General features: G+C 37.0%; 2 protein-coding genes across 2 annotated transcripts; both read right to left on the reverse strand.

Moving 5' to 3' along the window:
* Window positions 1-9,505: 9,505 nt before the first annotated feature.
* Window positions 9,506-10,393, reverse strand: LOC103949805 (sufE-like protein 2, chloroplastic). Its single transcript, XM_048584648.1, has one exon. It carries the CDS (start codon window positions 10,221-10,223, stop codon window positions 9,537-9,539), a length of 687 nt encoding a protein of 228 aa, XP_048440605.1. The 5' UTR covers window positions 10,224-10,393; the 3' UTR covers window positions 9,506-9,536.
* A 2,197-nt stretch (window positions 10,394-12,590) lies between these two features.
* LOC103949802 lies at window positions 12,591-17,028 on the reverse strand. The gene is made up of 14 exons (XM_009360916.2): window positions 16,754-17,028; window positions 16,211-16,349; window positions 15,844-16,101; window positions 15,412-15,586; window positions 15,187-15,248; window positions 14,893-15,056; window positions 14,698-14,795; window positions 14,287-14,345; window positions 14,067-14,201; window positions 13,715-13,980; window positions 13,455-13,614; window positions 13,230-13,308; window positions 13,073-13,123; window positions 12,591-12,985 (listed from the first exon to the last, which is right to left on the reverse strand). The coding sequence occupies exons 1-14, from the start codon at window positions 16,813-16,815 to the stop codon at window positions 12,765-12,767; spliced, it is 1,929 nt and encodes a 642-aa protein (XP_009359191.2). The 5' UTR covers window positions 16,816-17,028; the 3' UTR covers window positions 12,591-12,764.
* Between the last annotated feature and the right edge of the window lie 546 nt (window positions 17,029-17,574).

Genomic DNA, 17,574 nt, shown 5'->3' on the forward strand with positions numbered 1-17,574 from the left:
TCTTACTTCTCCATGTAACCAAGTTACCCCCAATGAATGTAAAATAACCTAATGTTGAGCGCCTATCGTCAATTGAACCTGCCCAATCTGCATCAGTGTAACCTTCAACTCTAAGATGATTATTCCTTTTAAACAAAACTCCTTTGCCGAGACTTCCTTTCAAATATCTCAAAATTCTCATCACTGCATTCATATGTTGTTCTCCGAGATCATGCATGTATTGACTTACTACACTTAAGGCATAAGCAAGGTCCGGTCTTGTGTGTGCCAAGTACATTAAACAGCCTACTAACCTTTGATATCTCCCCTTGTCAACTGGTACTTAATTAGGATTAACACTAAGCTTCAATCCTTCCTCTAATGGTGTAGCTACTGGTTGACAAGCTGACATGTCGGTTTCGTGCAACAAATCAATAATATACTTTCTCTGTAATAAGAAAATTCTCAAACTGCTTCTCGATACCTCACCAAAAAATATTTCAAGGATAGAAGGTCTTTCATCTCAAATTATGTAGACAAATATCTTTGCAAGACTGCACGTTCTTCCGGGTCATTACCTGTTACTACCATATCATCTACATACACAATAAGTGCAGTAAGTTTCCTATTTCGTCTTTTCAGGAACAGAGTATGATCAGAGTTACTTTGTTTGTAGTCAAATGCTCTCATAGATTTTGTGAATCTTCCAAACCATGCCCGAGGGGACTGCTTCAAACCATATAAGGATTTCTTCAACCTGCACACTTTTCTTTTATATTTATCTGGAGCATTACATCCCGGTGGAAGATCCATATAGATCTCTTCTATCAAGTCCCCATGCAAAAAGGCATTCTTCACATTGAACTGTTGTAAGGGCCAATTAAGATTTGCAACCAAGGACAACAAAACACAAACTGTATTGATTATGGCTACAAGGGCAAATGTATTTGTATAGTCAATTCTATATGTTTGAGTGTATCCTTTTGGTACTAGTCTTGCCTTGAAGCGATCCACCGTTCCATCAGTTTTGTACTTCACCGTATAGACCCATTTGCATCCCACAGGTTTCTTACCGGCTGGCAAGTCTGTGATCTCCCAGGTATCATTCTTCTTCAAAGACTTCAATTCTGCATTCATTACTGATTGTTAACGTGGATCAGCTAAATCCTCCTGCACACTGTTAGGAATAGATACAATAGATAATTGATTCACAAATGACTTATTTGATTTTGACAGGTGACTAGTAGACACATTACTTAATGGGTATAACACATTAGATTCAGGGTTGGGCTTACTCATCGGATACCTAGTTTTGCATTTAGGGTCGGATTCATAATTAAGTTTAGGAATACCTTGGCTGACGCGATCAGGAAGACAACATGGTGGTGGTGCATCCGGGATCAAAGACGATTGATTATGGTTATTGGGACTCAAGATCAACCGTGAGATAGCTGGTGACATAAGACCGTCCGATGGTGAGGAAACTGGCAGTGAGCAATCAGGCAGTGAGTTATCTGGCGATGTCGACTCATCTCTTTCAAGGTTTTCAACATTGTTTCCATGTGAATGATCACCATTTATTTCTAAGACATCACCACTTAGTTCCAATCCATTCACATCATTGTTCTTGTGTGAGCGATCACCACTTGTCTCCAAGACATCACCACTTAAATCCAAATCATTCATTCTATCTATATTTGGAATAGGATAATCAAGAGTTTGAACTTCTGTCTGATTCTCCCCCTGAAGTGAAGACTCGAGATGGGCAAAGTACATATCATTCTCATGAAACGCAACATCCACAGTGAAAAATAATTTTTTTGTCAGAGGTGATAACAACGATACCCCTTTTGATTTGAGGCATACCCCACAAACACACACCGTAAGGCCCGAGGCTCAAGCTTACTTCTCTGTTGTTTATGAAGATGAACGAAGGCCACACAACCAAACACGTGAGGTGGAAGATTAGAATTGTAGGAACATCAACATATGAAGAAAGAGTCTAGAGCGGTGTCTGAAAGTCGACTAATCGGGATGAAACACGATTTATGAGATATGCAGCTGATGTGAAAGTTTCTCCCCAAAAAGATAACGAGAGACGTGTCTCAATCAAAGAAGCACGAACAACCTCTAAAAGCTGACGATTCTTGCGTTCTGCAACACCATTTTGTTGTGGAGTATATGGACATGTAGTCTGATGAACAATACCATGATGATCAAGAAAGGCATGAAGATGAAGTTCAGAGTTTATATATTCGCCGCCATTGTCACTCATGAGAACCTGTATTTATGACTTATATTGTACTTGTACCATTTTATAAAACCGCTGAAACAAAGAAGTAACTTCACTTTTGGACTTCATCAAACAAACCCAAGTCATACGTGTGCAGTCATCAATAAAAGTAACAAACCAATGAGCACCACCAAGTGTAGCAGTTTTAGATGGTCCCTAAACATCAGAATGAATGATCATAAACGGAATTGAACTTTTATTCAAACTAGGCGGAAACGAAGTACGATGACTTTTAGCCATTTCACAAACACCACATTTAAAGTTAGAAATATCATGCTTACCAAACAAGCTAGGAAACAACTTCCGCAGATAGCCGAACGAAGCATGTCCAAGTCGATAATGCCACAACCAAATCTCTGAAGCTTTATTCCTATCCCCCGGATTTCCTTCCACTGCAAGAGCTTGAGTCAATATTCGGGAACTTTTTAATGTTAACTCTAAGAAGTAGAGTTTCCCTTTCCTAATACCATAACCAATTGTCTTGCGAGTCCGAATGTCCTTAAAAACACAAAAAGAAGGCCAAAAAATCACAAGACAATGCATGACGATAGTTATTTGAGCAACATATAATAAATTATAGTCAAAAGAATGAACAACAAGTACGGTATCAAGACTAAGGGTATTTGAAAGGGAGACGGTTCCTTCCCCGATAATAGGGGCATGATTACCATTGGCGACACTGACGACAGTTTTGGTGGATGGTTTTAGGGTTTCTACTAGAATCACAAGACATATGTTCAGTAGCACCATAATCAATTATCCACATATTATTCATAACAGAGGCAGAAACCTTTAAAGCCTTACCATTGTTACCTGTATTAGTAGAGGCATACACTTTCGCAACTATATTTTCAGAATCTACCTTCGTATCAGCAAACGAGGTATGCATGGTCGTATTCTCATGTCCAAGTTGGTCGGATCGATTTGGAGACGTATAAGTCCAGACTGCCATTCCCAAGCAACTTTAATCAATACGTCACTCGGTGATCGGTAAAGCCTAAATTTCCAAGCAAACCAAGCCCAAGAAGCTTCAATTTGCATGGGTCAACAAGTAGGATAGCCCAACAACAATTAAAAAAAATAATAATAATAAAAAAAAACACAATTTTTTCTTGCCGCGTGGGCCTTAATCAAACAGCCAATTTTTTTTTTTCCTAACACCACCAATTCTTCTTTCTTCCGTTGAATCCCTTTGTTTTTTTTTTTCCTTTCACCTTTTCCTGTTTTGTTTTCTTCTCACTTTGAAATAGCAGCGGTGGTATAGTGGTTCAAGGATCCAACAAGTATAATAGCAGCAAGGACATATTCCAGTTCAAAGTGCGAGACAGAGGTGGATCAGTCAGATTAGTGGGTCGGATGGGAGCAAGTTCGTGGGTTGTCGAACCTCAAGTCGGGTATGGCGCAACAACACAAGTCAGTTGGGTTGCAATCTGTGCAATCCTTCACGGCTTCAGATCAAATCAGAAGCAAACAGGCTAGTTAGTCTGTCGTGTCACACAACAGAAAGTGAAACGATTCGATGAATTCGAGTCAGCAACGACGACGTCGCTCACTGTTCATTTCGAATTCAGAGAGGGTAGCAACGACAACAGTCGCTCGCTGATCAAGGTCGGCGCACCACACACGGCTGAGCCACAACAATGCTATCGCAGTTGTAGGTTTTATTTTTCTTCTTTCAATCCTTCACGGCTTCAGATCAAATCAGAAGCAAACAGGCTAGTTAGTCTGTCGTGTCACACCACAGAAAGTGAAACGATTCGATGAATTCAAGTCAGCAACGACGGCGTCGCTTACTGTTCATTTCGAATTCAGAGAGGGTAGCAACGACAACAGTCGCTTGCTGATCAAGGTCGGCGCACCACACACGACTGAGCCATAACAATGCTATCGCAGTTGTGGGTTTTTTTTTTCTTCTTTTAACCTGGCTCTAATGCCAAGAAGAGAATGTTTGAATGATAATTTTATTCTTCTCAATGAGAGGTATTTATACAAGGTGTACAACCCTAATGTAATAGGAAGAAAACTAATTGCACGAGATTACAGGAGATTACACGGAATTGATATCAATTAGGAATCCTACCTAAAATACAAAGTCAACACACACAATAATGTGCTTCAATTTCTGCTCACTTGATTCACAAGTTACCAAAAATATTGAAGGACTCGTATCACTTACCCAACATTTCAAGTCTCGTGTTCGATTATCGTTTTCACCAGTTTGATTTACCCTTAAACGCCATTATTGCTTGTATAAAAATATATATATATATATATATATAGGGAATTGTTATTGGGGATTGGATATCGGATCCAACATTTCTATGCTTTTTGGCATAGAAAACAACATTTCAAGTCTTTTTATCAAATCTCTTTTGTTGGGGATTGGATATCGGATCCATTCTAAAACATCATTCAAAGGTTTGTAGTTAATAACTAATCGTGGAACGCCGCGTTCTAATTCTGCATTTTTCTGGACATAAAAAGCAGGGCAAGACCATGGAGATTTGCTTTTACGGATAATTCCCTTTTCTAAAAGTTGATTAATTTCAGTTTTACAAAACTCTAAAACTTCTTGGTTCATTTGAATCGGTCGTGCTTTGGTGGGGATTTTTGATTCAACAAAATCTTTAATATAAGGGAGTTTAACAATATGCTGTTTTCTATGTCAAAAAGCATTTGGAAGATCTGAACAAATTTCTTTGGTAAGCTTATCAGAAAAGTGGCGAATAGAATCTAATAAAGATTTGTTTGTTAACTGTTCTTCAATTCTTTTGTGAAGAATTTCTTCCTGTAAAAAAGCAATTTGTTGGGATTTTGCAGTAATCTGGTTGAGAGTTTTTGAAACATTATCCTTTTGTAGTTGTTTTAACTTTTTAAGATCTGTTTCTATGCAAAATTCAAAAGTAATCTTTTGGCCAAAAACCTTTGTTGAAATACAGTTGTGATGAACTTTAAAAGGATAAATTAATGCAATGAAAGGAAGTCCCAAAATAACTGGATCAGAAATATTTTTAATTAAAACGAATGGAGTTTTAAAACAAACATTTTGTTGACAAACATGGGCTTTGGGGATCTCATATTTTAAATTCATTGGGGATTGATTAGCAGCGCTAAGTACCTCAGTTGATTTGTGATAATACTTTGTAGGTATTAACCCTTCTTGAATGCAATTTAAATCTGCGCCTGAATCAATTAAAGTGATGGTTTCTAAAGAAAAATCGTCAATTATTATTTTGATTTTAGAATACCATTTTCTAATTCTAATTTTGTCTAAAAGACTTAAAACAAGATCCTTTGAAGAAGAAGATTTTTTTGAGTGAGTGTCGGAATCGGAGTTTGAGGAAGAATTACCTTGTTCTTCTACAAGCGCTTGTGTACGAGCTCTACTGAGTTGTGAACGAATTTCTGTATTTTCAGATTTGAAAAATTTAATTTCTGATTTAATTTGGTTAATTTCTTTTTGTAAATCCTTGATGGTTAAATCCTTTTTTGGTTTATTAAACCGTTCCAAAGTGGTGCTGAGAGAAATCTTTTAAGAAGAAATTTGACTAGTGCCAGGTTCATGAGAAGAAATCAAATTTTTGAGTTTTTTCAAATAAAAAGATTTTAAATCAGGGTCATCGACTTTACTAATTAATTCCATTAAAAACTCTTCTTGTTCTTCTTGCTTATTAAGCACTGAAATTTTATTACAACAAGTGTCCGTGCACCCAAACTTAATGTTTGGCGAGGAGACGTCGCTAGAACTGCTAGAGTCAGAGACGGAAAAATCGGGATTTTTATCAGATTGACTAGAGTCGGTATTTCTAACTTCTAAAGCCTGAATAAGTTGAACCTTTTCTTCTTCAGAGATTTTTAGTTGGTTAATAACCTTTTTAACTCTACATTCATTTGCATAATGACCAAATTTGCCACACTTGTAGCATTTTCCCTTTGTATTTTGAAAATCCTTTTTAGGCTTTCGAAAAGGTTTTTTGTTTGGAGATGGTTTTTCATAAAATTTATTTGTTTGAAAAGGTTTGTTGGAAGATCTTTTGTTTTTATAAAATCTGGATTGATATTTAGAAAACTTGCTGGTTTGTTGGGCTTTTTTCTTTTTACTCGAAGGAGCAATTGGAGGTAAACCGTATTGTTCACAAAACGTTCCAAGTTCGTATTTAGCGATAGATTTATCTTTATTAACTTGTTTTGAAATCTTCATGTCGATACACATTTTCAATCCTTCCTTTTGTATAACATTGACTATGTTACCATAAGTAAGGATATGATAAGGTATGACACCTTCTTCGTTTACTAAAACATTTCGAATTTTGTAAGCAAAAAGGTTTGGTAAACCATTGATAAATTTTTCTTTCCAAAAAGGTTGATTACTATCTTCCCTAAGCATAACTCTGGATATGAAAACATCTTTATACCATCTGAAATCACTTAAGGTTGGACACCTTAAATTACTCAGTTGGTCGTGAATACGAGTAGTGACGTTGCTGGCTGTTCCTATAAAGTGTTCTATAATCGTATAAAGTAAAGTATTTACTCCGTCGGGTATTCCCTGTCCTATCGTTTCATCAAAGATGGGAAGTCCTTCCTCATCTTTTTTGACCGCAAAACGTATTTCATCTCTGGACTGAGAAGTTAAGTGCTTCTCCCACCAAGAATGAAGCATTCCAGTGAAACCAGTGACGAGAATATCAACGATTTGTGTTTGTGTAAAATTGTGATTTGAAATGTAGCTATTAGCAACCATGGACATATGTTGGAGTTTGTTCAAAAGTTCTTGTTCTGACAATCCATCTATATTCCATTCATAGAGTTTGTCAGCAGAGACTGAAAATTGATTTTGGATATTTCTTTCTTCAAACTGAAGATCAGGGGGAGTTGGCTTGGGATACCAGTTTTTTGTAAGAGAAGTAGGGTTGACAGGACGAGTATGAATGCGTTTTAAATCAAAAGTTGGCTGAAGATCAATGTTTTGAAAAGCATTTTCAATATTTTGGATAGCAGAACTAGTTTCCGTTTCCTGAGAAGAATCTGGGTCAGATGTGTTTTCTTCTTCAAAAGAAACATCATTGTTTTGCAAAACATTGACAACTTTCTCTTTTTTGAGCTCAGTGAGCATATGATCAATTTTTTGTAAAGTAGTCATAGAATTTAAAGCAGTAGAGCTTGAAGAAATATTAGTAAAATTTATTAAAGGTTTTTCTTTTGGAGAAGAAATTGGTTGAGACAATTTGTCGATTTTGGTTTCAATTTTGTCTAACTGTTTTCCAATGGTGTGAAGACTTTGGTTTGTAAAATTGTTCTGTTCGATGACAGGTTTAAAACTAGAATCTTCTTTTGGAATTTTGAAAGGAGTTGCGGGGATGTTGGTATTACCAGTGGTAATTAAAATAGTTTCTTTGGGAGGATGACTAGAGGAAACCAAAGTTTTGTCTTCCTTAACCCAATTTTCTTTGGTAACAACCGTAACTTTATTTTTGGTCTCATAATGTTTTTCAATGAAATCAAAGAAAGATATTTCAAATTGGTATTGTTCTACAAAAGCTTTCCACTCGGCATAAATGGCTAGCTTTTCATCATCACAATACTTTTTTCTAAAAATATTTCTTCTGGGGATGTTTTCCTCAGAAGCGATGTCAGCTTTAAGCTTCCTCCATCGGATTTTATGTGGTTTGTTTAAAACAAGTAATTGGTGATTCACCGATGTTGTTTCAAAATCAGAAGCAGTTGGAGAAGTGTGTTCTTCTTGGTTTGGAGGATGATAAACAGGATGTGCAACTTGTGAAGAAGTGTCGACAGACTTTAATTTGAGCAAATCATTGATTAAATCTTGTTGTGCAGTTTCCTGCTCTTTTAACTTTTTGTTTACTAAAGATTTGATCAAATCTTGATCTCAACCCAGTCTATCGGTTGACGTAGATCCAGAAAAAGACTGTCTGCTAGGAGCAAAAGATTTGTGTGAATGTACTGATTCGCAAGATTGCCTTGCTGGTCGATCAAAATTGATTTTTACAGTGCCGTCAAAATATTGTTCAATGTTGTCAAGATTAACAAGACTGTTTTGGACGGAAACCGGTTTACTTTCGTTGATTAAACACCAATCTGAAGGGAGACTGATGTCTGACCACCTAATGGTTCTTGGTACTCTTATGTTTGCGCCTTCTTGGGTTGTTTGGATCAAAAGAGTGTGGTCACGAGGACTTTTGTTCAAAGCTTGAAAATTCATGTTTGTGCCAGTGACTTTGTAATAAATTCTAAAAATAAGTGCCAAAGGTTGTGTTCCTTCCAGGACTTGGTACCCGGAGGTTTTGATATTGAGAGTAAGAGCTTTTAAAACATGTGGGTCTGAAAAGACTTATTGTGAGATCTGGAAAACAATCAAAATGGATAGGTCCGTTGTAAAGACTAGATTCGATCATTCCGAGGATACTATCGTTGAAATCAGTAAATCTAGCGTCGCGTAGACATAAAAGGATAGAAGTGTTAAGACATTTTCGTGTTAATGGTTTAACTGCGATTTGAACTAAACCAATATGAAGATAGTTATGACCATTTTTGCGATGCGCTTTGATTTGTTCCGGAGAAAATAATTGACAAGTCTCATGTTCTTTGCTAAGAGCATAAGCCTTCTCAACTGTTTTGACGTGATGTTCGGATTTAAAAGAGGTCAAAGACCATTTTTTCTTGTAAATATTTTGGGTTGAAACTTTTGGAAGATTCCAGTCAGAAAAATCAATACTTTCATCTGTTTGAAAATCAAGTTTTTGTTCCTCATTGACAATGTCAGGTATAGTTCCTAAGTTGGATCTAGAGCTAGTGCTGGCTATTGAATTAGATCTAAATAATCTACTCATGATGCACACAAAAACAAATATGCTATATGCAAGACTTAAAAGATTCACCTTCCTCGTATGTCTAGACTCTTCCCCCGCTCATGCGCTCCGCTCATGCCTCTCCTGGGACTTATTGTTTGGACCACGTCTTACTGTTTGGCTGGAAGAAAGAAGAACTGAGGACCGACGATTAAGAAATGCAGATAGAATATAAGAATGTATGAATCAGAAATAGATCAGATAGATGCTAAAGCAATTACCAACCACTTGGCTCTGATACCAAATGGGCAGATCAAGCAGATCTTCAAGATGCCCAAGATCCGTTTGATTATTAACATTCAGTATTTGCCCATGTGATTGTATAGTTACTTTACATTCTATATATATATATATATATATATATATATAGAGTAATGGCTTAACCGCTGACCTCATTACTCATTAGTCCCCCGTATCCCCAGCTTTCGCTCCGTCACCAAAGCCTGAGTCTTCCTCTGCATCGCCAGCAGCACGTTGTGCCACGTGTTCACTCTCGAATTCACCTTCCCGTACACCCCCACATTCACGTCCTCCAAATCCCGCGTCTCCACTGCCAAAACCTCACCCACCTCCGCGCCGTCGAGCATCCAAATCAGGCACGAGCAGAACCCCTTCGAGATCTCCGAGTCGCTGTCCGCCCGGAACCTAATCCTCCCCGCCTCGTCCATCTCCGCCTCCACCCACACCTGCGTCGAGCACCCCTGGACTCGGCTCTCTGGCTCCCGCGCCGACACATTGTCCGGCGGGAGCCTCGCTGCGTAGTGTAGTAGCCGCTTCACGCGGTCGATTGGCTCCACCAGGGACTTGAATTCCAAAACGAGCCGTTTTATCTTGTCAGCCACCATCACCGTGGCCTTCGACGGAGGCGCCTCCGCCGCCGTCAAGGCCAACGCGCTCGGGTTTCGAATTCCTCGATTGGGGATGCATTTTATGGATAAGGGACATCTGTTGTTTTGTTTGTCGAGTTTCAACTTGGCCGGTATAAGGTTGTGGAATTGGCGGTTTGAGGATGATTCGGCCGCAGCGGAGCGGGAGGAGGAGAAATGAGGCAGTGTTGTTGTTGTAATTGCCGTGGAGTTCATGTTTGGATGCAGAGAAAGCGATGGAAAGAGGAAAAGAAAAGTCGGGAAAATGTTAGATAGAGAGAGAGAGAGAGAGAGAGAGAGAAGTGAGGGAGTTGGTTAAACTGGAAGGTGGAGAGCAAGAAAATTGGAGATCCTTAAAGTGCGCACCGTCTTCCCTCGTTGTCCGCCGCGAAAGTTTCAATGAGGATAGAGGAGTGAGGAATTTACGATATTTATAAATGAGGGGTTGGTTCAATAGTTCGCCACGAGGGAAAGAACATTACAAAATTAATGTCGTAAGGTATCTTGCATGTGGTCCAAATATTCCTGTGGACAGGGTCTTGGATAGTCCCTATTTGAAACTCATCATTTTTAAATTATTACAATCGTTTCGAATTTTTTTCATTTTTTAATAAGAAAAGTGTTATCGGTATTCTAAAAATCTTATTTTACACTCCTCCCAAGTGTATTTTTCTTTCTAAAATAGAAAGTTAGGAGTGTAGAATGAGAATTTTGGAGTGCTAATAACAATTCCTTTTAATAATAGTAAATTTGTAAAAAGGATTATTTTTTTGGAATTAAATTGATTTTTTTAGTAGAGTTACAGTCTTAGTGGATTAAATAGTTAATTTTTAGTAACGTTGAGAATTATAAGAACGATTCTTCACATAGTGCATAGACATAATTAATTTTTACTACTACAGTAAAACGCCATTTCCAGAGATTAAATTGATTTTTTTTTTTCGTTTTCTATGGGTAAATAGAAAACAATTATTAATACTAATTAAGTGATGCCTCCTTTCATCGTTGACGGATATGAACTCCACGGCAATTACAACAAAATAAAAATATTCATATTACAAATCAACTAAATAAAAATTTGACTATTGTCCAATTATCAAATATACGAATTCAATGTTTTTGGATTGAGTTAGAGATCGTTTGCAAGTACTTAACTAACTGAAAATGATGTTAGAGAAAATATTTTTGAAACCAATTCTTTAGTACAAATGCAAGTTAATCTTGAAAAAGCATCTGAAATGCCTTCTGCAAGAAACACAAAACTTGTACTTCTTGAAAACTACACTTATGTGCTTTTAATGTTTTTGCAACAAAAATTATTTACTCTTAGGGCTGGTTTGGTATTGCTGTGCTTTGAAAAAAAACTGTTTCTGCTGTGTTGTGAGAATAAGCTCATTTTTTATGCTTCATGTTTTTAGCTTTTTTTCATCCAAAATTATGAAAATAAGTATTTTTAAGTGTTTATCAAACACCTTTTTGAGCTCAACTTTTTTTATACCCACTTTTTATAAAAGCACCTCAGTACCAAATCAGTACTTAAAACACTTTCAATCATCAAAAAACACTTCTCAAATGCTCCCTTAGTTTACTGCAAGAGATTAGATTAAGCAACCCAAAGAGGTAGGAAATGAATTAAGATATTACCGCCGCTAGTGACGGTAATAATTTTAATAAATATAATATTCCAAACTAAAAGTTGGGTCTGCCGCACGTGATGATATGATATGTATGTCTTAAGTGGAACTAAAATGTGACAGTTAATTAACTAATTAATTTTATAAAATTATCTTTACACAGTGTGACTTGTGTGCTTACGTAGCCGAATAGAATTAGATATTTTTCATCAGCCACCTCTGTTGCTTTAATTATTTCATGCTTCAAGCTTTGTTCATCCACTAATTATGTGCACATATGAGAGATGATCGTGAGGTTATATTATTAAATGGCACTTATTTTTAAATTGTACCGAGACTTTCTGAATTCAAATTTCATATCTTAAAAAATTTATTAGGCTTTACTCATCATGCGACGGATATGAAATGCGAAAAAATTGACGTTACGCTTTATTCTTGTTCAAATTATTTTCTTTTTATCATCGTTTCAGATTGACGTCCAACATACCGTAATCATTCCTGTAATTACCAAAAATATCCGAAAATGTACACGATGAAGTTATATGTAGTTGCTTGTTGGATATGTAACGTGCTTAGTGATGTAGCTTTTGGAGTACAATGTGTGTTTCTTTCCCTTAAATTTGTATCCATCACGTGGTGGTCTTGCAATATCATTGAATTATGTTCGACGACCAAAATTTAAAAATTTGGCATTTATACTAACTAAGAAGAGAGAAATTAAGGAAAATTTGGACGTAAACTGTAATTATGAACAAAATTCATCACAAGTCTTTAATTGACAGTTTTGAACCACGATAGTCAAATTGAAAGTGTGATGTCATCACATGAACCATGAAAAAAGGTAGCCTATTGTTATGTATTTATTTAAATTCGCTTGGCACTTTTGTATTTATATTTGTTTTCTTTGGAGTGGCAGGTATTTCAAATGAACTACGGAATCGCAATTCCATCCAAATTTGAGGGTGCAAAATATAATAAACGGAATTATCATTCTCACTGATTCTTAAAGATTAAATATTACAGCATATGCCACATCCCTTTCCCTCTTACTTGCTGAACAAGAAAGAACATGAAGAACAAGCAGCAAAACTACACCTAAAAAATGGTTTGGATTATCCTGCACCTAAATACAGTGCAGGACAATCAGTGCAGCCCCGTGCGGTACGACCGAAAAAGAAATTGCGTCGCCTATTACCCCTAAGTCTTGTCCGGTCCATACTTCCGATCCCGTGCAAGAACCTCTGGCCAAGTTTGTCATTGGAAGTTCTTTGACTATGTCTGCTCTTTGTGCAGTTATAGTAGCCCAATCACCGAACAAATTGAAAAACGCTATGTATATTTCTCCTGTAATTGCAGAAACGCAAACAGAATCAGAATTCACAATCGAGAAATATGCACCAGTTACGTTGAGAATTGAGAAATATGCTAAACCTTTTGTTCCAGTTGCAATCCAAGAGCGAGCAACATCAGTGTCGGCTTTAGCTGAACAGGTGATCAACTTGTAAGTTAAAACCATGATTTAAACATAATTTCAAGACTCACTGACAGAATCAATGTACGAAAAGGCACTCGTTTTTTAATTTATTACCTTCAAATAAAGAATCAATTCTTGCACAGAGGCCAGAATAACTATTCACCAAGGTTCCGTTGGGGTTCAACTCCCACATCTGTTAAGTTCAAATACGTCATTTCAAAAAGTCACTCATTCACGATACAATTCATTCCGTACAACTTGTTCAGATTAGACACTCAATGGTGTCTGCAAGATATCAATTCTGTATGGATTAAGTCTATGTATTGGGACTGAAGATACCTGGTTTGCATCCCATCTACAAGGTGAAAAGAAACCTCTCTTAACGTCCTTCGAAGTAAGCTTTTGTTTAGGAGAAGCATGCAAACAGCGATCCGTTCCATCATTGGCTAATAAATTGACCTTCCCCTGATATTGCTGTTTGTCCGTTATGTCTTCATCTCTATATCAGCATTGAAACCAGATTTATCAAATTCGGAACAGCGCAAGTAAACATAATAAAATTGAGAAAAACAGATCAGCGAAAGATAAAGAAATATTACATTGCCAGGAGAGATTCTCTCTTGTTTAAGCAAAAAGGTGCCTGATGTTTGCCCCTTGAGTTTGCCGTCCAGCAGATGTGTTCAGGATCTTGGTCAAGAGCTTGAGAGGACCAACCAATTGCCTTTGCATCTGCACAGGTAGTGAGACCAAGAGCATGTGTATTTGCAGTTTTCGCATTTGTCAGATGTCTTCTTGATTGCCAGGTGTGAACCTGATCATCATTCTCAACGGCCTTTGTACTCACATTACTGGTAACGTATGAAAACTGTAAATGCAAAAAAATAAGATTTTACGTTGCAACCACTAACAATTTTTTTTCTTATAATTTTATGAATTGTGTATTCAACATACCTCCCTATTATTTGAGCTAAAAGAATTTATCTCCAGCACGGTAGGATTTGCAAGGAGTTCCATTGTGACATCATTAAGCTGTCTCATATCCCCTCCAAACATAAGAGGAGACCTGGCCATTGACCACAAAGTCATCTGTGAAAATAAATACACAAGGTCAAAAACATTGCTCAGCGAATAAAAAAGGACTTAAAAGACTCAATCGTCCTCATGTAAGTACCTGCGTTCTTTGCTCCATTAAACCGAGATTAGTCCATCTGTGTGGACCGTCATTTGAACCTAATATTTCAAAATATGAAACAGAAATTATGAGAACCACTCATCAAATATAAAACTCAAAGTGCATTTCAGATTTTCTAAATTTCGAGGAGATAAATAACCCTGCAATGCCTTATAATGATATTCTAGAACTATCCGGTTGAAGTTGCTCAGCCGAATTGACATGGATACAGTTGGTCCTAGATATTGAACTTGATCGTTTTCGCTCTCAAATGCAGTGCGATGACAACCCATCAGTATGAAACCAAGCACATCAGGCAAGCGTCAATAGAGCTCAGTCATCTATCTTAGAATCTTGAAAGGAAAATATTCATTCCCATATAAAGGAAATAAAAATGCTAACTCCTCTGACCTGGATCACTAAGCCATCCCAATGGAAGCATATCTAAGTCCGGCCATGACTTCCCTAGCAAGCCTTTGGCTCCTATCATATCAGCAGCAGCAAAATCCCTGATACGGAATTTATTGTGTTCAGCACACACGAAAAACAAAGAATATGCGAAAGTCAATCTGAACGAAACCTTGTACTGAAAAACAAGTCAATCACCTGGTTACATCAAAATGGGCTAGAACATCTCCCCATGAATCCCAATCATCCCCAGTTATACGGTACATGTTGACCATTCCACTTATAGCCTTGGCCATATCAGGTGTTACTCTGGTTCCAGGAGATAGAGAATACAATATAGGACGGTCAAGTTGCTTCAGAATCTGGAGAAGTATGCATTATTTGTTAAGCACCCACTCTCCATCACAATATTGATGAAGATTCATGTTTTTGTGTGTGTGTGTGTGTGTGTGTGTGTATGTGAGAGAGAGAGAGAGAGAGAGAGAGAATTACATCTGAAATGTAGGTTATTTCTGGTACATCTAAGTCTTCACCAAACACACAGTCATTTTTCACTGCAAGGGGGTGGGTAAAAGAAGCAACCAATGACAGAGTTAGCAAGAGATAAAGCATGGACTTGGCTAATAATATCAGAGGAGTATCCTGATGATTTACGTCGTCATCCATAACTGAAGCAATCTTAATATTGAACAAAATACGGGAACTTTTGTTAATTACCAAAATCAACACCCCATTCAGCATACTGTTTATAGAGTGACCTCAAGAAGGCCTTTCCAGCGCCCAACTCAGTATTCACACTCATGAAACCATTGTGCATCCATGCACAAGTCCTCTCCTTGATCCCTATATCTTTTGCAGTCCAATTTCTTCCAGCCTCTTTGTAAGCAGACCCCTGATAAAAGACGAGAATGAAAACTAAAGCACTGAGATCAAATGCTGATACCAAGACTTCAATTTCCCCCATTGCACCACTTATGTTTTCAAAGATAAAAATGAATTCCATATGTGTGTGCTTTCTGAACCTTTGTTAATGATAAACTGGTACATTAATTGATGCATCCTCCAAACTTATGTAAAATATAATCACTACAAAAATGAGAGGCTATGTACTTTTTCAGAATCTTTGTTGGTGTGATTAAGTAGTATTACCGTGTTGGTGTCCAAGATCAAGGTATTTGCATTTACTGCCTGTGTACTTATTCCTCTCATGACATGAATCCCAAATTTCAAACCGAGGCTATGTACTTTTGCTGCCACTTCAGCGAACCCTTTCCCACCTCTCGACGAAGGCCACCTATCTGGATCAGGTATCGGCCTCCCCCACTCATCGATCACATCAAACCCAAGAGAATCAACATAAGCACCTGGAACTTTTCTCCTATACCACAGGTAATCCACCACAGCATACTGCATTGAAGTGAAAATACAAAGATATATAAAAACACTCTCACACATACAAATGAATGCGAAAAAAGAAACAAAAAAAACCAAATTCCGATCGTATTCCATCAAACACCTCATATCCATGAGGAAGGAGCTGCTTTGCCATAATTTCAGCATTTTGGGAGAACTCTTCCTCTGAAATAGTCCAGATAAACGAGTCATACGAGTTCCAACCTCTCGGCGGGGTGCTAGCGCGATCTTGTGATGACACCCTGAAATCAGCGTACATTTGCAACCACCATTTGCATCACAAAACCAGAAACATTGAGATCATCAAATAAAACAAATTAGCAACAGAAAAAACCCAAGTAAAAAAAGGTAAAAACAAAATAATAGTGATAGCATTTAATCCAACACGCAACATTCCTCAGTTTCACACAAATCTTCAGATTAGTAAATTTGAGCTCAGAAACCCAAAAGAAGAATGCCACAAATGCAAATACTAATAAATGAGGGGGCAAGTTGCAATTAACAATTCTGAAATGGAATCTCACAGAAACACTGAAACAAATTCTGGGTTGTCGAGTAAATGATCATGCTTATCATCAACAGTAAACACAGAGCAAGTGAAGAACAGAAGATGATGAAATGGTAAACAGTAAAACTGGGTTTTTACCTCTGGGTGAACAGACCGAGTAAGAAGCAGAGAAAGGTGAAGAGGAACAAGGAGACATTCATGGCTGAAGGCTGAAGCTTTGACTCAAGCACTGGGAATTCGATTCGACCAGACCAGACCGGAATTCAGACGACGGAATCAAACAGCCGGCAATGGAGTTAGGTATGACACCGACATGTTACAGCCTTGATCCTTCTTGGGTTATAACCACTTTTTGGTCTCCATGAAGAAATGACGAAATGCTATTTAAAAGAACAGAAATTTTTTAGCGTTGATATTCTACATGTCATAATACATGAATATATACGAAAAAAATATATCAAATTTTTTATTTATATAGTTATATATGAAGTACTGTTTGAATAGCTGATACTTACTATTATAAAATTGGAATTTCAACGAAAAGCTCTCAGTATTATTCAGGTTTAACGAAAAATTATATTTTTATACTAAAAAGTTAATTTTAATATTATTCATTTTATCATTTATTTTATTTTTATTGTTAAAATTCAAATTTTCGAACATTTTTTCATTAGTTTTCTTTTACAAAAATTCAACCGGGAAGAAGAAGATTAAAATATTTTTTTCTTATGGAATCTTGTTTATTGTGCCTCGCTTGGTGCTGACGTGGGAAACATGTCCTTTTACTGATATGAATGTTCGATTTTATCTGTTAGTGTTGGTCAATGCCAAGTGCCAAGTTCCAAATTCTTATTGTTTACAAATTGAATGTTGGCCACTATTTTTGTCTTTAATCCTGCCTTTTTGAGATGGCTTAGAATCAATCATTCATTGTCTAATGAATTGTTTTCGTTCTAATT

Source organism: the organism of the source record quoted next, unplaced genomic scaffold, assembly GCF_019419815.1.
Source record: "Pyrus x bretschneideri cultivar Hongxiangsu unplaced genomic scaffold, Pyrus_bretschneideri_v1 Contig22, whole genome shotgun sequence".
In the NCBI taxonomy this organism is placed as follows: domain Eukaryota; kingdom Viridiplantae; phylum Streptophyta; class Magnoliopsida; order Rosales; family Rosaceae; genus Pyrus; species Pyrus x bretschneideri.